Here is a 24,617-nt window from a genome sequence, read left to right as displayed (position 1 = left end):
AAATCTTAGTATCCATTTTACCCAGCCTTTAGCTTTGGAAAGGGTGGGGCTATAGGGAAATGAATTTTTTTCTGTTTTAATGAGGGTGGACTTTTATAATTCCATGTCTTCTATGACTCTTTTTTGTTCCATTTCGCTCCTTTCTGTAGTTTTTATTGAGTTATTGTATGTTCTTAAGGTATTTGTTTTTTGTTTTATAGTTATTTTCTGTGGGCCATTCCATTTCCAGCAGCATTCACTCCTCCAAGTCCATGGTAAACCATCCATTATGAGTATATTGTATGATGTTCTTTGTCGCCTTCTAATCTGTAGTCTTGGAAACCTCTTGTAACCTTCATTCTATTCCAACCTCCCACCTTATCCTAAACTTTCTGATACTTGAGAAAGACTGTTAGGGGCTTTGGAGAAAGACTGTGACAGGTAGCTAGTGTGGTAGCTGACAGGATCCCACATACACCCTGTGACGTTGCGGAGGCAGACATGAAATCTTTGAAAGTTCTAGAAGGGAAACTTGTTTTCCATTTTCAAAAAAGAAAAAAACCTTTAACTTCTAGCATTTCCTGATATTTAAGGCTATTCCTCATTAAACATCTCCTTTTCTCCCCACCATATCCCTATTATTTCCATGCCTGAATGCAATATAATCTTCTTGAAGACAAGGACTATTTCTGTTTTGTCGTTCCTCAAGTGTATGAAATTCCCAGCATTAGAAATTTCCTCCACCAAAGCAAGTTAGCAACTCTTCTGTAAGGTCATGGTCGTCTGAGGCACTGAGTTTAGTTCACTTTTCCATGGTCACAGAGCTTAATTCTTAGACCAGCCATTTGTCCAATTAAATTTTGGTTCGATTGAAATGAGATCAGTTTTGGAAGTGTTATGCTTTGGTGTAGTCATAAATGATTTCTTCCAGTGTGTGATTAAAAATTTGTTCTCATTCTCTTAGTTTGACATGAGGTATGAGATCAGGAAAAGGAAGAAGAAATAGTGCTTTCGGCAACAGTCTAGATGCTTTGCTGGTCTGGATCTAAACTAGATAGAGAATATCAGCTGAGGCATTGATGAGCATATGTAATTGCTTTTACTCCTATCTAATTGTTGCCTCATTTAAAGGGTCTTAATGAGACAAAGCAAACAACCTAGCCTACCCACTATTTGGAAATAAGAGAAGTAGCTAGGTAGCACAGTAAATAGAGCACCAGCCCTGGAGTCAGGAGGACCTCAGACACTTGACACACTTACTAGCAGTGTGACTTTGGGCAAGTAACCCAATTGCTCTCCAAAAAGCAAAAAAAAAAAAAACCCATGAAGTAAAAACAGACAAGGGGAGAGTTCTGCCTTAACTTCTGGTAATATATCTAAGAGTTAAAGTATATCATAAAATTATAAAACAAGACTTGTTTTAGAACTAAAAGTGTAAGAGGATACCAAAATCAGAATAACTGTGAAAATCTGAAAGTATAAGTCCCCTTCTTCAATGTATATGTAATCCTCTGAAGAAGAACCTTGTATGAGCTTTTTCCTAGGGAAATCTTCATTATTCTCTCTTCTCCCTCTCCAAACCACCCACACAAGTTCCAAGGTGTGGCCAATGCCCAATTTATGTCCTAGTTCCCTAAGTTGAGTAGCCCTTGGAAGGCAAGTCATTTCAACAAGCATTAATTAAGCCCCTCAGTGCCAGGTTTAGGGCTAGATGTTGGAGATATAAAAACTAAAATGAAAATAGTCCTTGCCCTCAAGGAGTTTATAATCTCCTGGAAGATAGGATAAGATGCTTCCCTTGAATACTTACTAAGAGATTTTCCTGTGTTAATTTTAAAGCAGTGCTATTAATATGGGGGCAGGAAGTTTACAGTAGCCACGCCACTAATCATAGAAAAATTCTCTCTGAAAGAAATAAGCATCATTCTAGGAGAAGGAAAGAGGTGGAAGCAGCTCTTCTCCCCCTCTGCGTTACAGGAACATGTGTTCCTGGTGGAGAGGGAGGAATTAAATGGAATGAGGATAAACACCTTCTGCTGAAGGGGACAGAAAACAGGACGAGTGTATTGGGATAGCTGTGAAAATAGAAAGAAAGATTTTTAAAAGGGACTGAAGGTTTCATGTGTTCTCTGACAGACTCTGTGTGGTCAGTAATACTAATATGGATTCTGGTCTCCCTTCTTCATTCTTAGATGTACCATTTCCCCTTTTATAACCTGTTGAACTCTTTGTGGGACCAGACTTTTGAGGGTAAATAAGTGACCTTTCTAGAACTGGCAAATTTTAGTATTTTTACTTCTAGTAAATAAATATCCAATGTTGTTCTCAACACTCTGGTTAATATATTTGTTCTAGAACTCTGAAAATAAAGGTTGCATAGGCTTAAAATCAAATAAAAGAAATATTTTCAGGCAGCCATGTGGTTTCTTGCAGCCATCATGATTCTCTTGGAAGTAGTCTTGGTCTGAAATAATTTATTCCTGCTAAGTTTGGAGCCATTTGGAAACTACAGCAGTTCATTCATGTCAGAAGAAGGTCACGTGGTATAAGGGCTAAACTGTTAAACCTAGAGTCAAAAAGATCCTGCCTCTGAATCATATTAACTGTTGTGACCCTGGGCAAGTCACTTACCCACTCTGAGCCTAAAATGTGAATGTGTAGTGTCGACCTCAAAGGATTGTCATGTGGCTCAAATGCAGTTTTGTGTTGTATAAATGTCAGGTGTTGTTGCCTGTAAGAGTAACTTATTAAACAATACCTGATTCACTAGAATTAAATGCAACTTCCAAACATACCCAGAGTACAATTGGGGAATGCAGTTCAAAAAATTTTTATTAAGTACTTGCTATGAATAAGACAACGTTCTAGGTACTAGAGATGCAAAGATCCTCTTCTCCAGGATCATAATAAGGAGAAATATATATATATAATAATAATAATAAGCAGAAAAATGTGTGCACAAGTGACTGTTACACACAGGAGAGTTCTCAGAGTTGTGCTTTGAGAACTTAGAAGACATCACTCTCTTTTTCAAAGAGAAGAGGTCAGTGGGGAGGGGCAATCCAAGTTGTGCCTTGAACATAAAAAGGGTCTGGAGGAGGGGCTAAGGGAAGCCCATTCTAGGAATGGGAGCATGGCTTGAACAAAGACAGAGAGATAAGAAAAGCTTAGATGGGAATGGGGGGGGAGAAGAGTATTTCATTTTTATAAAATATAGAGTGCATGTGAAGGAAAGTTGTAAGGGTTAAAAAGGGTAAGTTGCAGCCAGGTTGTGGATGACCTTATTAACAGAACCAGCTTTTAAAATGGGGGGAAAAAATCCAAACAGAATGAACTTCATTAGGTAGTCATCCTAGAAAGCACATTAGAGTGAGATGATATTGTGCTAACTGCTAAAGCCTGCAGATTTTAGTACAGGACATTGGCTTAATGTCTGAAGACTGCTTACCTTCCTTCCTGCAGAGATGCAGTACTCCTTCTTCTCCCACGGGTACAGTGTCGTCTTTGGATTCTGGTGGTCATCATCTCAGCTGGGGAGAGCGCCAGGGTCAGTGGCTGCGCAGGAGACGGCTAGATGGTGCCATTAACAGGGTCCCCGTGGGGTTCTACCAGAAAGTGTGGAAGATCCTTCAGAAGGTGAGTAGGAGCTAAAGGTCAGCACAAAGGGTAGACCAGGTTGCGCTCAGGTGGGATTGTGGCATCATGGAAGTCCTGAGCAAGCAGGAAGCACACATATCACTTGGTGTGGTAACTCAATTCACAGAGGCAGCACGGGGCTGTGAAAACAGTGCTGACCTTGGAATCGGGGGAGAATCATGACTGAAAAAATACCAGCTTCCCTTACCATGGACAGATCAGTCACAGGTTGGAAGGGACCTTAAAGGCCACCAAGCTTTACCTGTCCTTGACTGAGCATCTTATCTATTTCAGCTGCCATGTTGCCTGTGAACTCAGTGAGTTTGTGCTCAGCAGTAAACATTTAGCACCCGCGCACTATGCTAGAGTATGAGGGATTAAAAAAGGCAAAAAACAGTCCCTGCCTTCAGGGAGCGCACAATCTAATAAGGTCGGCAATGAACTGTCAGTTATGTGTAAACAAACTGCATATGAAATAAATATGAAATAATGAAAAGCAAGAAGGCACTAGCAGGAAGTGGGGTTGGGAAAGGCTTCCTGTTGAAGGTGGGATTTTAGTTGGGACTTGAAGGTCCCAGGAAAGCCAGCAGTTGAAGATGAGGAGGGAGAGCCAGAGAAAATGCCTGGAGTTGAGACAAGGAACAGCCAGAAGGCCAGTGTCACTGGGTCAGAGAGTACGTGGAGGGGGAAAAGGGTGGGAAAAGACTGGCAAGGAAGAGGGTAGAGGTTATCAAAGGGTTTGAACGCCAACCAGCATTGTATTTGCTCCTAGAGGTGATAGGTAGGAAGCCCCTGGAGATGATCAGGTAGAGGGGTGACATAATGGAGTCTGCACCTCAGGGGCTGAACGCAGACGTGAGGCCGGCAGAACCCCCCACCCCCACCCCCAGCCCAGGCTCTGGCAGTAATGTAAGGTGAAGAGGGCTTGCAGCAGAGGCGGGGCAGTGTCAGAGGGAGAGGAGGGGGCGTGTTCCACAGATGCTGCAGAGATGGAACCGGTGCACGCACAGAACTCTCCTGTCATTAAAGATCCGCGTGCACTGAGCCGTGCTTTCCCTCTCTGGTGGTGATGTTGATGTTTCTTACACTGAGTTATCTTATTAGATAAGCCCACATTCTAATCTGCTGAGACTTTTTTGCATTTTGCCTGCTCTTCCCAGCTTTGCAAACTTGATAAGCATGCATGTATTAGTCAACAAATCAGCAGGCATTTAGTGAGTGCTGCCTACAAGCTAGGCGCTGTGCTGATTGTTGGAGCGGCAGATACAAAGAATGAAACAATGAAATGTCCACTCTAAGGGACCTTACATTCTGTCAGGAGTGAAAACACATGTAAGCATAGGCATTAACTTTCTGTATTTATGCAGTACATAAATACATGCATGTATGTGTGCCTATCTATTATGCATGTGTATGTATGTTTTTTATGTATCTCGATGAAATGTAAGCTCCTTTGACTTTGCAGATACTCACTGATTAGTTGAGTCTGCCCTTCCTTTTTTTAAATCAAGTTAACGTTTGTCTACATCACCTTTCACATTGATGACATGACTGAGCTCAGCCAGCACATCTGCCAGTTTTTTGGGTACCTTTTGGTGTTTATCTGGGCCAGATGTCTTGAACAAATTAAGGGAAGTCTGGGGATCTTTCAGCATCTCCTTAACTTTTCCTGTGTTTTTACTTCCTCTGAACATTTTTATTTTGTCCTTGATAGAGTAAGCATCAGCAAAATAAGTTAAGTAGTTTGGTTCCTTCGCCATTATCCATTATGATCCTATCTGCGCTCAAATAAGAACAACATATGTACAGAGCTTTGTGAACCTAAAAGCACTGTTAGCTGTCATTATTAAAACCGTGAGAATTCATCTCCTCCTTTCCCTGATCCTCTCTCAGTAAAGCTTCTACAAAACAAAGCAGAATCTCTCATTGTATTTAGCATTCATTGCCAGCCTTGGCTAATTCTGAGCTTTTATCTCAGCTTCTAGTCTTTGGCTGACATTTTATATTCATTTTCTACTGTCTGCTCTTCTGTCTTTTTATATATACACGTCTTTTATAATCTTACCTAGCCTCTTTTGACAGCTTCCCTCTTTTTTCATCTCTAGAAATGTTTTTATTTCCTCAGAATTTCAACGTCTCTAGGCCTCAGTCCTCTTATTTTAAAATGGGGGTGATGATAATATCTGGAATAACCCATTCACAAGATTTGGGACCAAATGGCATAATGTATATAAAGTACCATGTGAAACTTTAAGCAGTTTATAAATGCAAACTATTATGATGAAGATGCCTTATCCTGGGTGTCCCCAAAGAGTACAGGATGGTTTTTAATCATTCATTCTGGACACAGAAGATTAAAAAAAAGCCTGTGATAAGGACAAAGAGCCTTTGACTTCTAGATCATGTGGAAGATGAGAGGGACAGCTAACTATTAGGAAAGTTTTTATCCTTTTGAGCCAGTTTCTGATGTTGCTTCCCCTTTAAATCTGAGCAGCCAGGCTGTTGCAGCATCTCCTTTAACTCAGCTGTGGGCCTGGAGGAAGACAATTTCTCATGTTTGTCTATAGAATACAAAAAAGGAAGGGAATAGAAAGATCTCACTCCATCCCCCTCCTCTCCTTCAGGTGACGTAAAAGTTTATTTTTATTTTTGCTTAAAGGAACAAATCTGTTCTCTTTAGCTTTCCTTGTGTAAAATCTCCAAAACCTACCAGGAACTAGCTGCATGAGAGAGATTTTTCCCCCCTTTTTTTTTTTCCATTTCACAATAGAAGTAAAAGAAAAACAGGCCCAGCAATAGAATGCCAGGATTTCTATAGCCCATAGGGGACATTTTTTTACAGGAAAGTCCAAGATCCCTCCCACTGCCCAGACTCAGACTCCTAACACCACATAGGAGAACAGGCCCCCTGCAGAAGGCTCCTTGCCTGCTCCAGTGTGCCCTGGAGGACTCAGAGGCAGGCGTACCATCAGCAAGCGTCCCTGTAGCCCCAGGCCCTGCAGAGTGTGAAGGCCAGCGGAGCTGGCGTCAGGATGGAGACACCAAGAGAAAAGGGCCGCTGCCCCTCGAGAGAAGCCTGGCCCTTAAGTAATGTGCGCTCCCATCTACATTTCCACTGACTCGATCAGAGGTTCTTTTTGTCCTTAAGAAGCAGCTTTTTGCTAATTCAGAGCTTGATATTTATATGCACAGCATCTGTGCACACACTAGTTCTTTGTGAAATTGGTGCTCTTTTAGAAGTCTCAAAAATAGAGGATTACAAATGCCCGGAACCATCACCTTATGGACCAGACTGATGGCAGTCTCCCTTTGTATGGCGCCAAGGGGAGCCACCCAGCCCTGTCAGTTAGATTGTGAGCTTCCTAAAGGAGCAATCACCTGCTCCCTCGGGGACATTTGTTCTTGTGAGAGAGGAAAGATGCCTGTTGGTCCACTGAGAACTGTTCCATCAAGATGACCCTGTGGGTAGTGAGAACATTCCTCCTTTAAAAATACCCTGCTGTAGGGACGGCCAGGTGGCTCAGTGAGTAAGAGCACCGGCTTCAGTGTCAGGATGACCTGGGGATCAAATCTGGGCTCAGACACTAAGCACCACACCCAGAAACACCTGGCCGTGTAACCTTGAGCAAGTTACTTAACCCCAATTGCTTAAAAAATAAAATAAAATAAAAAATAAAAATAAATAAATACCCTGCTGTGTTTCATGCATCTTGCAGGTTTTATAGGCGGTCCAAAGGTGAGTATATAGCTATGTGTGTATATTTTAACCCCCTCTGTACTTTATACTAAAATGAGTTCTTGGCTGTTTTTCTCTTCTCTAGTGCCATGGTCTGTCTATCGATGGCTATGTTCTCCCATCTTCAACCACGAGAGAGGTAGAGTCATGAAAATGGTAGTATTCCTCCCGTTTTATGATAAGCCCTTTGTTTACATGTGGTTAGTACTTCCTTTCACCTTTTAAAAGTCTATGCTTTTTTTTTTTCAAGCAGCCTTACAAAGAGAATATCTGACTCCTAGAATTTCACTTTTTTCTCTTGTCATGCATTAGCCAGAAGCACAACTAAAGCCTCTCCTGGCCCTTCCTTCCCAGCCGACTACCGTCATCTCCACTGGTTCTGCATTGCTGCAGCTCTCTCTGGATGTGTAGTCCCAGTCTTCAAACATACACTATTGTACCTTGGATTGGTTTACATAAACTATAAGCATTAGGTTGAGAAAAGATACACTATCTTCTTTCTTCCAGTCTGCACATTGGCATTTAGCAGACGTAAGTCATCCCAGGGCCTGAAGAACATCTCTTAAAAGTGAGGTATCACAGCTCCAAATATGCAGGAGGGAACAGTGTAATCAGTTTTTTGGTTTTGCCATTTATTCATAGAATCAGAAAAGTTCTGGAAGGGGTTTAAATTCTGTATTTTATCCCACTGTCCTTCGGCTGGTGAAGGACAGATGGCTTCTCTCTGTGAGATTTCACTGAATATAAAAGTGTGTCTTCTCTGACTGTTCTAACCAGGTCACCTCACTGAATCTCAACAGCAAACCAGTACGCTGTTTCCTAGACTGTATAACTTGAGTCGTTTCGCTTTGAGATTGTGCATCTCAGGACACTTTATTTCACATGAACATGACAAAATATATCTTTTCTTCTCTCCTTTTATCCTGTGTTCCCTTGTCTCTGGCAGATGACCCCTCAGGAGATCAAGTTTGCTGTTCATGTGGAATCTGTGCTGAACCGAGTGCCTCAGCCAGAATACAGACAGCTGCTGGTAGAAGCCATCCTTGTCCTCACGCTTCTGTCAGACACAGAGCTGAAGAGCATCGGGGGCATCATCTACATAGACCAGATAGTGCACATGGCCAATGAATTCTTCCTAAAGGAACAGGTTTGTGGGGTGATGTCCTGAAAGAAACTCTGCTAAGAGAGGGCATGGTCATATAATAGAGGCAATTTATTTTCCTAAGGTAGGAAATCGATCCTACGACTTAGAAAATTACATTTCTGTGATTTATGAAACAAATTGTATGAAAATATAAGTAACACACATAACAATTTTAAAGTAATGAATATTAGGAGAGAAGATAGCATAGTAGAAAGGGAGGAAAATTTATACTTGTTTGTGGGGAGAGAAATAAAATTTTGTTAAAATCCTAAAGATGGTGAGTATGTGAAAACTCGTTGAGTTTTCTGAATCCTTCTAGACTCAAGGCGATTTTGCTGCTCCTGGTATCACCATTGGAATTATTTCCCCTACTTAAAAAGAAAATAGTGTGATATCCCTCCCTTCCAGTTTCTGGCCTTTTCTAACCTGTGGAATTCAGTAGAAATGTAGATATTTCTCTCTCACACCTTTATCAATCATCTTTTTCCACCCCATCACCTTCTTTCCTCTCTCCCACAGACATCCCTGGGAGTCCTGGACACCCTGGAACAAGACCCAGCAACGGGAATTTGCCACTTTTTCTATGATAGTGCCCCAAGCGGAGCTTATGGGACTATGACTTACCTGACCAAAGCAGTTGCCACTTACTTACAGGAATTACTTCCCAATACAGGATGCCTGATGCAATGAGGCGTCCCCCACAAAAGTTAACATGCTTCCAGATCGGCCCTGGGCCTCCCTTGAAAGACATTTCTTTTGTTGGGTCCCTGGATCCCTCTGTACTGCTTCCAAAGGAATAGTCCATCAGAAAATGTTAGGCCAAGAGACACTGGAATCTGACCTTGTCCCATACATACCCCATGTGTGTACAAGTTCCATAAAAAATTATGAGAACTATGCTTTTCCCTGAGTCACTCGTGTCACTTTCAAAGGTCACTTTTGTATTGTAGATCTTGGAATATCTGGCCTCACTGGTTGTGAGAGGGAATTGGAAATGTCTTTCTTTTAAGTACAAAGTAAATAAGAATCTAGCCTAAGCTGCTTCTGTAGAAGAGGCACAAAAATAGATTCTGCAAGTTATGAATGTCTCCTAAAGATGGAAAAGACCTTTATCCGAGCAGTATCTATGTACCCCATGGTCACATAGAAAAAACATTTTAACATTCAACACTGAGCAGTGTATCTGTGCACTGAACTTTATTTTCCCCCTTAAATATAAAAGTACATACATCTTTTTATGAAACTTGGTTTTTTTGTGGCTTGACTTTTCTTCATTGACTTCTGTTTATTTTATTATAGGGACCTCCACGTGATATAATTTTCATATGTTCAGAATTCGATGAAATTTGTCTATTGCCGAAATTAAGAAATTTGGTTCCTGTGATTGGGAGGGTGGTATTATTCTCATCTTGGCAGGCTTTGAACCAAAAGACTTCCTCATTTTTCTCAGAAATATTTCATTTTCTTACCCCTGGGGAAAACAGGTCGAGTCTTTGGAGAAGGGGTGGACATGAGTATGGTTTAATTCACTTTAAAAGAATGGACAAACAGTTCCTTAGAAACAGGGCCACTCACCCTAGAGACCACATAGGCGGATACTATCTTCCTGGAAGTGGTTTCTACCACCTTGTCTGCCAAGAGACAAAAGTGGAATATCCTGGCTTTCCCTGTGGAGCCATTTTAGCACATTCTGGCAAGGCAATGGATGTCTTTTTCTTGCCCTTTTGAGGGAGTTTCAGGTGTAATGGGTATGACTCATTAGATGCAGATGAAAATTAGTGGTATGTTCCCAAGGAAAACAATACCTTGTCTTATAAATAGTACCAGGCATGGGACTTGAGAACTTCTCAGAGATTTGCTTTCATTCTAATGTTATTAGATAAATCTTGTTACAGATAATGATGTAGAGGAACAGAGGCAATTTGTAATAGGAACCTTCAAACTCATTGTTCAGAACTAAACAATAAAATGATGGCACAAGAACAGCACAATCTCTAAGGACCTATGTCTCAAACATTGTTGCTAGTGAAAGACAGTGTTAAGGAGAGAGGGAAGGGGAGCTGTAAGAAACAGTGCGAGTCCTTTACCCTCGCAGTGTTCCCTGGGTAGCTCTCCAAGAGCAGTTGTCAGCCTGCCTTGGTGGGGGGAAATCTAGGAAAGAAAAGATGGCCTCAGGAGAACATTCTGCTTCTGTTGGCTGCTGCTGCTTGTAGGGAGCGTTGTGGGCATGCTCTGCTAGTGCAGGACGGAGCCAAGCAGTCAGCTCTGTGATTCTCTTGTAATGGGAGGAGGTTTCCAAGATCCTTTCGTGTCCTAAGATGCTCTGATAGTTTTAATAATTCCCTAATAAAGAAGCAGTAACTCTAGAACGAAAATAGTAAATGAAAAATCTACTATCCGGGGTCTTAATGATAGTTTGCCTAAACCTTTCTACTAAAGGATGCTTAGTATCTGATTACACATTGCTTCTTTAGTTTACCAAGAGAGAAAAATCCACACAGAATTATGTGCACATCTGTTCTAGTTGATGGTGCATGGGCGCCAGCTACACAGGCAACTCTTTCTCAATGCCGTTTTTGTTCTTTCAGCACCATGGATTTCTTTTTCATCGAACCCTCAAGTCTCAGTGCAGGTGTTCAGATCAGCTTCGTAGAGGAAGGTTCTCCAGAGGTTTTGCTGATTCTGATAGAAACCTTTCCCTTTTAAAAATGTCAGGTCCGATTTGCATCTTGTCAAAGTCTAAGTCCTGTAATAACAGCTAGCATTTATTAGTGCTTTCTCTGTGCCAGCAATGCTAGGCACCCTACAAATATCTGATCTGATCTTCACAACAAACTAAGGCAAGCCAGTGCAGGACCTTGCCAAGCTTACACACCCATTAAGTGTCCAAGTCCAACACTCATCATTTCCTCATGATCAGATAGTGCTTGGACATAACTGGCATTTTACTGCCCATCTTTCCTTGGCTTCCCAGACTGGCAGGTGCACGCTTCAGCCAAAAAGAGATTTCTGAGAGAGAAATTCGCTCCGACACACAAAGGTGTAGTATGATGGAAGAACCGCTAGTTCCCAAGGGGCTTGCTGTGCACTGTGCCCTGCAGCAGGCCTTGGTGCCCATCATCCAGAGCCTTCTAGCAAAGAGTGCACACGTCTAAGGAACTATAATAGGAAATGGAATATCTCAGCTGGTTGCCTGCCCTCCCACTGTTCTCATCTCCCTACCCCCACAGTCTTGGATGTGATCTTCAGGTCAGCCTGCTTTTGTAGGTAGACTTTCCTATCTTGCCCAGGACCAGGCCTCCACACCTCTTGCTGTGTCCACATCACACTATCCCCAATCATTCCTCTCCACTTTGTGTCTAGAGCCTTCTTCCATTGAACATAAGCTCAAGGATGGGGACTATCTCAGGCACTTGTATTTGTATCCCCAGCTGAGCACAGGACTTGGCACATAGTGTAATAAATGCATCTTTACCTCTCATGCATGTATGTTATCTATCCATCATCTGTCCACTGTCACCTCTATACACCCACCTGCCACTGCACAAAAACATGTTAACAGCCTCTCATGGCATTGTTGCCATCACTAACCTGATTATGGTCATGAGGACCATGTCCTGAAAGAATCGCTGCTGACTCCAGTGGTTATATGCTTCATCCAGACTCTAAAACAGATTCCTAACCTGGCACCCGTGAAACTTGGATAAATTGATAATCGCATTTCACTGGGATTGATTTCCTTGGGAATCCTATGCATTTTGTAAATTTTAAAACGTTATTCTGGTTAGGGATCCAGAGGCGAGGGTATGCTGCAGCTAACCTAAACCCACTTTAATGATCTGATTGTTAAATTTCCAGGGTAAGGTATTTACACCTTGGGGGGAAAAAAGCAAGCACTACAAAGGCAGCTTAAACGCAGAAGTGTGTTGTGCATACATATTTTTTCAGAGAGCTGGTTAAATATTCGCCACCATACCCCCCCTCTATAGGCTTCACCAGACTATCAGAAGAATCCATAATGCAAGGAAAGATAACTTCACCAGGGGGAGGAAAATGCCCATCTTCCAGAGGGACTGTCCTAAAGTCATTTTGTTAATCTGAGGGGCATATTTAGTGTGGATTTAGGATGATACAGTGAAAAGATCACTGCCCGTGAAGTCAAAGGAGAAGAGTTCACATCCTGTCTGCAACTTTGGACAAAGCTCTTAACTACACTGGGTCTCACTTTCCTCATCCATAAAATAAGGGAATTGGACCCGACTTCTGATATCCCCTTTGGTTCTTGGAGCTGTGATTTTTTCACTCCTTACATACTGAAAACCCTGCCGTCCTCCCTGAATACCTTTTAGGCTTCACTGAGTCCTAGTTCCATGATCTTATATGATGGAGTCAGACCACCTTAAGAGTAGACAGGTATGCTTAGCGTGGAGTGCTATAGTTTGTATAGACTCAGTGAAGTGAATTTTCAAAATAGTAGGACATCTATAACTTAACTATATGTCCTAGGTTTCTTAAACCCAGATTCCAACCAGTATATAGGCACCCCGAACCCAGGAGTTCCAGTAAAGAATTAGGCCATTTCCCCACCCTGGCAACAACCATGCATGGGCAAAAGAATGTAGAATGCAGCACAGTACCAAAATGTCTTTCAACTCAGGGCATTTCAGGGGTCAAGGTCAGGGTGAGGAAGCATCAGTGTCATGGATTTTCATTCACACTTCTGCCAGATCTCCCCCCTAACTGTTTCCATCAGTAGGAGCGACTGACAATTCCTCTGACTCATTTCTCAACAGAGGAGAGATGAGATATAGACACTAGGTCAAAACTGTCCCATCGCTGCCTTGCCTTATGGGTTCCCTTTTACATTTCTGCCTCTCCAAGAGCCAGTTCTATCCCTTTGTCTACTGATGAGTAGCCAATTGGACTGCCTCTCTGGCCTTATCACACCCACTGACTCTGTCCCTGTCCATAGAGTTGAGCAAGTCAATGAGGCTGTTACAGGTAGAAAACACTGAATTTGGGAAAGGAAAGACATCACCTCTTGTATGTAAGCTTTCAGAGGTTAAGGATAGTCAGTTCTGCAAAGCACCTACTGCAGCTGATGTGCTAATCAGTTTACTAACCCAGTGGGGTTGAAGCTTGAAGGGGAAAAGGGCAAATATGTCATCTGTACAAGATTGAGACCTTGCTCTCAAGGAGAAGTTCCAGAAGTTTCAACTTCAAGCTGTTGATCCAAATCGGGTACAACTGTCTCTGTTCTCAAAATATTTCCATTTCAGAGACAGCTTTATGGGGATATGGATAATTTAATTCATTTGTTGGTTGCTTTGCTGGAACATTAATACAGAATCACTGTGAAGCAAGGCCTCTTTTCAACTTCAGAGTACAAAAGAAAAGATACAATTCTCTGGAAAAAGCCTGTTTCTAATTTAAAACAATCTCCTGCTCAGAGATGATGTGGAAGGAAGCAGACATTCTTATTTTGTGCTGCCCCTTAGAGTGCAAGCTAGGGAGATCAGCCCTAATAAGAAATTCAATCTAAGTGTTTGATTCACTTTTTCAAAAGGTCTTTAAAATGAAATCCTGGAATAGGGTTGCATTTCCACAGGCATCCAACTGCTGGCTTCAGAGTGTGGAAGCAATCTTCCAGTCTCGCTTTCTTTTTTTAGAGCCTTCGAAAGACCCACATGGAGCAAAGGAAAATGTGCATCTGTGAGTGAGAATTACAGGCGCGAGCACAGCTAGAATGGCCCATATTTTTTAGGTAGTTCACTGATTCTCCATTGGGATAAAGCAGAGAACGCCAGGGCTCGCTGAGCACTTGTGGTGACCAGAGTTCTCTGGGCTGGAATAATTTTAAAGACTTAACAATGGACTTTGCTCCCCTTTGGTTACCACTTCAGAAAAGAAGAAAGGTCAGTTTTGGACTAATTGGGATTGAAACAAATAGAGTTGAGCTGGCACGGTGTTCTTTTTTGCAGTGACTAACATCTCCAAGGAGCTAGTATTGGGCCTTTGTGTTTCTTGAGTCAAAAGGCCTTTGTTCACTGTGACTTTGTTCCAGATTCCTTTTGACCAAATTGATGATGACAATTTGCAAATTATCCAGGCCCATTTCCCTCCTCTCTTCTGCCAATACTTAAGCCATTTTGCTGGTTGTTAGCAGTTCTACTAAATCGATAAGCGTTTATTAAGCACTTTCTGTAGGCCAGGGACGCAAAACTGAAAAGGAGGCTTCAAGGACCTTGCCTTCTATCATGTTCACAGGAATTCCCAATCTTCTGGGAGTTGGAGCCCTCAGTGGTTAGATTTGATGTTCAGAGCATGCACACACCCACACTGTTTGCAAATATCTTGTGTATTTTATGTGAATGAAAATCTCCCTTTGAGATCATTCAGCAAAAATGACCCAACTTTGAGTATCTACTCTGTATCAGGGTAAAACAGTTATAATATCTAGCTGAGGAAATAAAGAAAAAACTAACTGGGTTGGTAAAATTTGCTACTATGGTAAACTACTGAAGAAACACTACTATTGAAGCTATTACTGCGCGATGTCTTTCTCCCAGTGCATTGGCCTCTCAGAAGTGAGTTGGAGGGCAGCTAGGCGGTGCAGTGGGTACAGCACCAGCCTGGAGTCAGGAGGACCCGAGTTCACATTTGAGTTCCTTGAGGGGGAATCCTAGCACAGTATCTAACACATGGTAAATGCTTAATAAGTGATCGTTTCATTAAATTGAATACAGGTTTGTCCCACCTGGACCCAGAACAGATTATATGAAGTGTAAGGGAGAACCCAGAAACCTAAATCGGGGGAAAACCAATAATAATTACATTTGGGTAGCACTTCAGAGTTTACAGAAGGTTAGGGTTTCTTTTTAATGATGAATGTGCCATAAAATATCATAACCTTCATCTTGTAGATGAGGAAGCTGAAGGATTAAACAAGTGATGTCCTTGTCCCGTTACACACCAGTAAGTGCCGAAGAGAAATTCTAATTTACCTCCTGGTTCTAAGTGTGGCACAAGCAGCTGTTCCTGACACAGGAAGAGATGAGAGCGTGTGACTGGCTCATTCCCAAGACTGTTGAATAACCCTGCCGTTTGCCTTTGTGCCTCTGCTCTGAAAGTTCTTTGTCAGAGGAGGTTCAGATGTGCAGTCACTTAAGTGTGCGCAGGTAAAGAACAGGAGAAAGGCCCCTTGGAGCCCCCGAGATGAGTTAGGGAGCGTCAGCTCTCAGGTGTCTGGGCCCCAGGACACCCTGCCAAGCAGGCTGCCCACGAATCCCCTTCCTACAGTTGACTCTTCATCCAGAGGCCGGGCTGCTTCCTGCTGCCTGTGCACACGCACTGCATTTCATCTTCCGTCTGTCCTTCCCCATGTGCACACCTCCATGTCCTATAAGCTCTGATCTCCATCATGACACAGAGTGCTTTCCTTATCCCTGCCCTTCTAGCTGCCTCAGATGCATTTTGTACTTTGTGTGTGTGTGTGTGAATGTGTACAGGTACAAGTCACCGCCAGTAGAACGAGGCCCCCTTCAGGGCATAGACTCATATGTTTTATTTTTGTACCCCCAGCATCCAACACGGTGCTGGGCACATAGTAGGTGCTTAATATACGCATTAACTAACTGCAGCATCCCCACCCGAGTGTCTGTCTTCCTAGTGACAGATTCTGCGTCTGTGGCAGCACAAAGAAAAGAAGTTGTTCATTACCAACCCGTTGTTTCCTAATGAATACACGGCATTCCTTCCAGTAAGTAAAAAAGACGGACGACAGGAGCCGGAGCCTCAGAGAAGGGTCTGCATGTCCTCTCAGGCCGTTGATTGCTGCTATTTCATGCTAGACAGGAAGGCAGGCTTGGCCCCTTGTGATGTAAGCTACAGCAAAGCTGTCTCGCCCGCCAACCTGGATCGTTTCTTTTGTCTCGCCTGCTTCCTTATTGTCATCATGCCGCCCCCCCCCCCCCCCCATCCTCCACCCCCCTGCTGCACTTTCTTTGAAGGTGACTCTTTGCTTTGAAGTCCCCACCATCTGTTCTCTGAGCATTTATCGTATGTGCCTGTAAATGGTTCCCAGCAAGTCCCTGCTCCACAGATTTGCTTGCTCAAGTTATTTTTAAATGTTTTAGGGCAGGAAAAGTGAGTGATTTTTGTCACTGTTTTGTGTAACGAAATTCTGTCTTTCATCTCTGGTCATCAAAAAGGGTACATCTTGCCTTGAATGGAGCAGAAAGTTGTCTCTCAGTATTCATGCCACCTGGGCATTGTCCACCAAGGGGAAAATATCCCAACTTTACCCTGTTCAAAGTTTATCTTTAAATAGTCTAGCCCAGCAGCTTCACTCTGAAGGGAATGTTTGTTTTGTCATTCTATCAGGGAAATATCAAAAGGGAAACATAATTTGTGGAACTCTAAATGGGAATTTTCATATGTAGGGCAAGTCCAGTGAAAGCCAAATTCATTTCATTGGAGGCAGGGATAAAAGAACACTGCCTGGGCCCGCTGTATGTTAGGGGCCATTCATGGAATGCAGTTGCTAGGCCTCTGGACAGACAAGGGGGACGTGGAAGAATGGGAGGGTTTTCCCCACTTATGCCAGAGGAAAGCAAGTGTTATCAGTGCTTAGTCATTTTGGTACCTTGGGGCAGTGCCCTGGTTGCTTTTTTCTCCCTGCCTTTGTTAAGGCTCAGGATAAAAAATTTTAGGTCATGCAGTCAATCTCACTGTCCTGGCTCTGCTAAATCCTGGAAGAACAAGAAGACAAGACTTATTTTTAATGACCTATAAAGAAGAAGAGAGCATGACTTACTGGGTACATAACGACATTGGAACCATCCTGAACCCAGTTTCACGTGCTGCTTCTGACATACCCTCATTGAGTCAGTAGTCTAGGCAGCAAAGACTCTAAATTTCAATCTGTATTGATAGTGGGAGTTTCCTCATCTGCTGGTTCCCTATGCAAATCTAATCATAGTTCCAGTCTCTATTCCTTATAAAGGAGGAGTTTCCACAGTACATCTCCATCAGAAACTTCTACTATTGGATAACGATTATCAGAAAGCATTTTATCACATATAAATCCTTTAGCTTTATCTCATCTTCTCTCTTCCTTTGCTTCTTCCTTCCATCCCCAAAGGAGAATGAAAATAGTTGCAACAGTTTGCCTCAGGTAGGATGGAGATCATGACTTTTTAGAGAATAGTTTGTGTTGTCCATTCAGGACTAGCCTGCGTTTACATATTTAAGGTGCCTGTGACCACAAAAAGGAACTATGAAAAATGTAAACAGTCTTATTTAAGCTTCACATGGCTTTGGTTTCCTCCTTTGACCTCTGCCTCACTTTCATCCCCGTGTAAGGGAATGAAACATGAATCTCTGAATCAGAAGGAAGAAAAATTATCGCATGAACAATTGATGGGGTATGCCTCCAGGTGACCTTTAAAAGACGTTCAGGCCAGTGCCCACCTGGACTTTCTTGTGGTGAAGACTGTTGGGAGAAGGAGGAGGAAGGGATTTCTCTCTCCCCACCTCATCAGCCACATTACCTAGCCCTAGAGCTATTCAATCAGAAAGAATCACACTATGCAGCCGTTGGAGAATCAGTTCAGAAGAGTTTAAGACACAGATGAGGGTGCACTCTAGAGGGGCACAGATGCAGAGGGGGGCAGCCACTGGAGGCTACAAGAGCCTTCAAGCAGAACCGACTATGGACTTGAGGGAGCATTTCACCAAGACTGGCAGTACCGGAGCTGGGGGTAACCTTGGCCCCATGTGTTTCTAATACATGTACATCACTACTGTTGTACTCTAAGATTATGGCCACTCTTCGAATGAGCACTGACAGTATTAGAGGAATAGTGTGAACCCAGCTGTTGGGGTTGGGGGGTGCAGCTCCTGTTCTGTTCCATTTTAGTAAATGCTTTTTGCTATGAACTTTGTCTACTGGCTAACTGTTAACAGCAAACATGCTGGTGGGGGTTTTGTGGGTGTGCCAACCATTATCTGGAGGTACTAGCCACCCTCTAAAGATGTAGCCCAGAGAGATTGCCATTCCTGTATCCAGGAAGAAATGCTTCGTGACATTGCCTCAGTGCCCCTCATGGGAACCTGGGGTAAGGACTGGCGTCTTTGGAGGTTATCTTAAGTGGGAATACAGCGCAATGAGAACGTGTAGGCATGTGGAGGTACACCCGGCGCCCCCCACTGAGCTCGAGAGAGAAAGTCAACAGGCTCTCCTCGGCCCCACCATGCATTGTCTGAATGTCGGCACTGCCCAGTTGTAATCAAGCTGGGCACCTTTGAATATTAGGAAACTATCCAGAAACATGGCAAGGGCAGCTGAGGACAGACCATCTGATTGTCATGCTGTTCCACGCTGTATCAGCTGAGACTATCTTTCACCGCTATTAAACTTATTCTGGACCTTGAGTGACAGCGCTTCTGAGAAAAGACATGAATGACAGGCATCTCTTTCCTTCCAAGTCTGCAGCCAGCTGGGGAATTTAAAAAGAATAAATTGGAACTGATCCATGGAGTGGACCTCACTCTTGACAGAGTGAATAATGTCTTCCAGCTGTCCCCAGGGATTGATCTCTGTCTCTGTCTCTCCCTCTCTCTGTATCTCTTTTTCTCTCCTTTGTCTCTGTCTCCTTCCCGTCCTTCTTTGCTTTATCTCTTCTCTTTTTCTGACTCTGTCTGTCTCTCATTCACAACATTTTTCCCCCACAATGTGTCCCCACTTTACCCTTCTAACTTTATTTCACATTATTTTCCCCCACATATTCTCCTCCCTGTGTGGCCTTGGGCAAGTCACAAAAACTTCTCTTAGCCTTGGTTTTCTCAACTGTCAATGAGAAGGTTGCAATAGATAATCTCTAAGGTTACTTGTAGCTATGAATTCTATGATGGCACCCTCCAGACAAACTGATCTCTTTGATTCCATTCCTGGTCTTCATTCTCCCTTCTCAGCACCTTTGCTCACAGTCTATATGCTGTGCCGGCCATGTGCTCCCTGTTCAGTTCTGATTTTTTCATTTTTTGTCTTGGAACCAGGTCTGTGATTCCATTGGTTTAAGAAATTCCCTTTGAGTAAGTCCCTTTTAGCAGTGCAGGCAGATTTTACCCGAAATGCAATGAAGTCAGAGAATTGCTTTTTAGATGGTGAGCTTCTTGCTAGTTATAAATGTTTCATCTAAATTCTCTGTTTCCCCAGTGCCTATCACAGTGATCTTCACAAGTGTTTGTTGACTGAATTAATTATGATTCTAATATATCTTGGCTGAATGCATCCAAAGAATATATCCTGAAGTATCCAATGTTAATATGCTTGATTTTAATTTCCTTGTCAGCAATGGACTCTTGGAGACCAGTAATCTTCAGGGATACTGTATTCCTAGATGCTTAAATGCCATCATCTTGGTTTTCCCCCCAAAACTCTAAACAATCCATCACCAAAATAAAATGTAATGAAATTAAACCAAACATGCAATTGAAGAAAATTCACAAGGAAAGAGGGGAAGGGGGAAAGAGTCGGTGCTACTTTGTCAGCACACTGAGTCACACTCACTGTCAGGCTGGTCTCTTGACATCCTACACACTATTGGAAAAGACACGTGTGTCACAGTCAATTCCTCCAAATCTCCACTACGTTTGCTGGGCACTTGTCTTTCCCTGTGCCAATCAATCAGCAGGTGCCAAATACTCTTCTGGGTATGAGGGATACAGGGACAAAAATGGAACAGAAAGATGAGGAAGGAAAGCACGCCAGACATGGAGGACACTCAGTGTGACAAGACCACAGAATGTGTGGAGGGAAGTAACATGTGAGAAACCTGGAGACGTAGGAAGGGGGCAGGTTGTGAGGAGGTTTAAGAGCCAAATAGAGGGTCACTGGAGAACGAGTAGGTAGGTGACGTGGTCAGTTTGGTGGCTCCGCAAAGGATTGACAGGAGTGGAAAGAGATCTGAAGCAGAGAGAAGAATTAGGAACCTAATGCAAAAACCCAGGCAAGAGATGGTGAAGGCCTCAGCTATCATAGTGTGGCAGTGCAAGTGGAAAGAAGGAAACATATGCAAGAAATGTTGTACAGGTAGAGATGCTAAGAGGTGACGCAGCAGGTAAAGCACTGGGCCTGCAGTCAGGAAAACTCATCTTCCTGAAATTCAAATCTGGCTTCAGACACTAGCTGTGTGACCCTGGGCAAGTCACTTAACCCTGTTTGCTTCAATTTCCATGTCTGTAAAATGAGCTGGAGAAGGAAATGGCAAACCACTCCAGTATCTTTGCCAAGAAAACTGCCATATGGGCTCACGAAGAGTCAGACATGAGTAAGCAGCAACACTAAGAAATGACAAGATGTAGCAAAAGATTGAATCTATGGAATGAGTAAGGGAGGAATCAAGAATGACCCTGAGGTTGCAAACCTGGGCATTAGAAAGATGGCAGTGCCCTTTGTAGGGAAGTTTGAAGGAGGAGTGATTTGGACAGAAATATAGTCAGTTCTGTTTTGGATTATGATTCCTACAGGATATTCATTTTGAAATGTCCATTTGGCAGTTGGTGATTCAGGACTGGATCTCAGGAGAGAGACTAGGGTTGGGCGTATAGATCTAGTTATTTGCATAAAGACAATCATTGAATCTATGTGACACTATGAGGTCACCGAGTAAGAGTGTAGAGAGAAAAAAAAAGGATCCAGGACAGAGGCTTGGGACACATCCACAATTAGGGGCATGGATTCAGCTAAAGGCACTAGGAAGGGCAATGTCACAAAACCCAGAGAAGAGACTATCCGAGGGAAGCACGTGGTCAGCAGGGCCAAGGGCTTCAGAAAGTTATTGAGAGGATGAAGATCGAGGAGAGATCGTGAGACACGAGTGTTAACTTTGGAGAGAAAAGTTTCAGCTGAGAAATTGGAGGCTAGAGTGAGGAGTTTGAGGAGACTAAAGGAGCACAAAGTTAAGATGGCTTTTTTCATGAATTTTAATGTCTAAGACAGGGTGGAGTGATGCAGGATGATAGCTGACGTGGATGCTGGGAGTTTGGGGGCTTGCGGGGCTTGGGGGGAGGAGCGGCTCATTTATAGGCAGCAGGGAGGGACAAGCAGATAGGGAGAGTGGCTTTCAGGGAGTAAAATGATTCTGAAATGCCATTTTCTCCATTTGTTTTCCAATTCAGTTGTTTGGACAGGTATATTTTTTTCCGTTGTGTAATCTTTTTATTTTATTCTAGTATTTCTTGTTGTCTCACACAGTTACTGAATTCCGGTTGCTTCATTCTGTTTTTAAGGGGGCAGGCTACTTGGGTAAGGTTTTCTGTCTTCTGTCCTAAGCTATTTATTCTCTCTTCAATTTTTTCCTCTCAGAATTTCATTTCATTTTTTTATCACTAGATTTATTTCTCCCAGCCATTCTTGGAGCATGTGTGACCAAACCACCTTTCCTCCTGCTAAGGATCTGCTTGTAGTTACTGTGAGGTTACCACCTCTCAAGCTTCTCTTAATCCATAGCATTTTTTAGCTTTATATTCTGTTTACTGATAATTTAGCCTCAGTCCCTGGTTTGGGATTTTGTGCTTGGGCTAGATCCCTCCAACAATCTTAATGGATTGGGTGGGCTTATCTTCCCTTTAGTTCTGATGAATTTCTGCTGCTAATCTGCATGGGGTGGCTATTATTACAGTCTGCCTCCTGTCTCATTCTCCTAGTGGTCTACAGTGAGTGGGCTTTGGTGTTTTGCTTTCTCTGTGCACTGTTTTCATTTGGGAGTTTTTATGTTCTCTGCTGTGACCCCAACATCCCTTAGTTGGATGATAGAGATCACATCCTGCACAGCCCTCCAAGCATTAATGAACAAGTGTTAAATTGACCCTATCTGTTCATGTGGTTCCCATTGTTACTTTGGGAACTAGCAAGGTCCCACTTTCCTATGCAGTGATTTGTCGAGTCTGGTTCTACCACCCTCCCTTTTATTCTCTCAGACCTGAGCTAGGATCTGGCTTCATGTACCTGATTAGTGGTTCTGGACCTGACAGAGGCTGTCTTTGCTCAGAGCAAGTCCATCTACTGGAGTTTGGCTGGTTTTTCTGGCTTCAATCCTCTCCTCAGCTTCCTGGCTTCCATTGTAACTGCCATGGCACTGGTTTCCCTGTTGAGTCACCTCTCTCTGAAGATTTCTGACCATCTTGTCTGTGCAGTTTTGTATTGGATAAAGGCACTGGCTTCTGCCTCTTTCAGATTTCTTTATCATTGGAATTTGGGGGGCTCTTTTCACATATTTACACGAGTTTGTATGGGATGATTGGGCTTTTCACGTTGCCGTTTCAACCAGAAATAACCCCAAAATGTTGGATTTATTAGTATAGACATACCTCTTTGGCATAGATGAGCATGTCAGGAGCTGTTTTACTTTGTATCCCTAGAGCCCAATACAGTGTGTAGCATATAACAGATGTTTATAAATGTGCTTGACTAATAGTTTTTTAAAGTCTTGAAATGGGATTATGAACATAAATTTAGGAGATGCAGAGGAAAAAGCAGTCTCTAATGTAAAGCAAGAGGAATCAAAGATGAGAGAACCAAGCAGGGTCCACAGTTTGTCTTGCCTTCGTCTTTTCTCAGTCTTCCTAATTTCTTACTTAGCAGGTTCTCTGAGCACCAGGGAAGCTTACTCTTAAGAGTCACCCACCTAGGTATCACTTATTCGCTGGAAACTGCATTTTCTAAAGGAGTTTAACCCCAGGAGGAAATTAGAGCTGGCACTTACTGAGACAGAAGGGGCAGGTGGTAATGAGGAGGAGGGGTGTATGAAGCAGCATTCAGTACTTTGTAAATCCCTGTAAGAATTAAGGTAAATTATTTGAGGCTGTGGAAGTGTTCATGAGTTTTCAAAGGTTCCAGGGTTTCACTTTTTTGGAAGTTGCTAAGAGTCTGCTTTCATGCATCTTTAAATAGATATGCTGCCGCAGTTTGAGATTTGACACGTTTCAACCTTTTCTTTTTATATTTAAAAAAAGAAGAAAAAACACATGCAATGAATCACCATCCGCCAGAAGGAAGGAGGACAGGTGCTGTCTCCTGGGTGGCAGTGGTCAGGGAGTCACAGGCTGCTGGGCTTTGAAGCACATGGAGGGGAGGGGGGCTTCAGAAGCTATGGACAACGTGGTACAAACCAAATGGAAAAAAGGATGGCTGAATTAAGGACAGTTACATCAGAGCCCCAGAAAGAGCGACTGCGATGTCATCTGTTATGTAAGAAAGGCCAGAAGAACAGTGGCAAGCAGGGCTTTGAGATGCTGGGCTTTGTTTTTACCTCATGTTCACCTCTGTTCTCTTATTTCATCCTTACAAACACACAAGTACCACCTTTCACCCCACCCTACCCCCAGGAGATGAGGAGAACTGGTATGAATGTTTCCATTTTTACAGGTGAGAAAACTGAGGTAGAAAGTTCATTGTGATTCTGTCATATCTGACTCTTGGTGATCCTATCTGGGGTTTTCTTGCTAGATCCTGGAATGGTTTGCCACTGTGCCACCTAGCAGCCTGCTGAGACACAAAGTTGCCGGGCCTGGAGTCAGGTAGAGTCATCTTCCTGAGTTCAAATCGAGCCTCAGACACTTACAAGCTGTGTGACCATGGACAAGTCACCTTGTGACTTGTAACCTTGTTTGCCAAGGTTCTTCATTTGTAAAATGGGCTGGAGAAGGAAATGGCAAACTTCTCCTGTGTCTTTGCCAAGAAAACCCCAGAAGAGGTCACAAAGAGTGGGACACAACTGATGAATATGTCAGGTACTGTGCTAAGTACTTTATAATTATTATCTCCTTTGATCCTTACAACAACCCTGGGAAGTGGGAGCTGTTATTATGCCCACTTCACATATGAGGAAACTGAGGCAAACAGCAGTGAAGGGACTCACCGAGGATCACCCAGCTAGTAAGTGTCTGAGGCCTCCCTGACCCCAGACCCAGCACTATATCCACAACAGCACCTAGCTAACTCCTGAGTGATCAGCATGCCGAGATGTGTGGGCACACAGTAAATCTTAGACTTGATTTTTATATTTATCTGTTTCACACCTGCATGCAATAGAAAAGGATCAATAATTATTTCCATTA

The 24,617-nt window shown here is 43.0% G+C and overlaps 1 protein-coding gene across 3 annotated transcripts in view; it reads left to right on the top strand.

The window, feature by feature from the left end:
- Positions 1–9,738, top strand: part of PHKA2 (phosphorylase kinase regulatory subunit alpha 2) — a 108,724-nt gene extending 98,986 nt beyond the window's left edge. For all 3 annotated transcript variants that reach the window (XM_069100720.1, XM_069100719.1, XM_069100721.1), the window contains 5 exons: positions 201–254; positions 3,442–3,615; positions 7,437–7,490; positions 8,298–8,498; positions 9,015–9,738. In XM_069100720.1, coding sequence (XP_068956821.1) covers positions 201–254; positions 3,442–3,615; positions 7,437–7,490; positions 8,298–8,498; positions 9,015–9,185 — 654 coding nt within the window. In that variant the 3' untranslated portion in view covers positions 9,186–9,738. The remainder of the gene's footprint in view (positions 1–200; positions 255–3,441; positions 3,616–7,436; positions 7,491–8,297; positions 8,499–9,014) is intronic.
- Positions 9,739–24,617: the final 14,879 nt, after the last annotated feature.

The sequence above is a fragment of the Petaurus breviceps genome, unplaced genomic scaffold, assembly GCF_028583685.1.
Source record: "Petaurus breviceps papuanus isolate PSGF00001 unplaced genomic scaffold, PetGlider_PUasm1.0 419, whole genome shotgun sequence".
In the NCBI taxonomy this organism is placed as follows: Eukaryota; Metazoa; Chordata; class Mammalia; order Diprotodontia; family Petauridae; genus Petaurus; species Petaurus breviceps.
The sequence above is the reverse complement of the archived record's forward strand: the minus strand, read 5'-3'. Positions and strand labels throughout refer to the sequence as shown.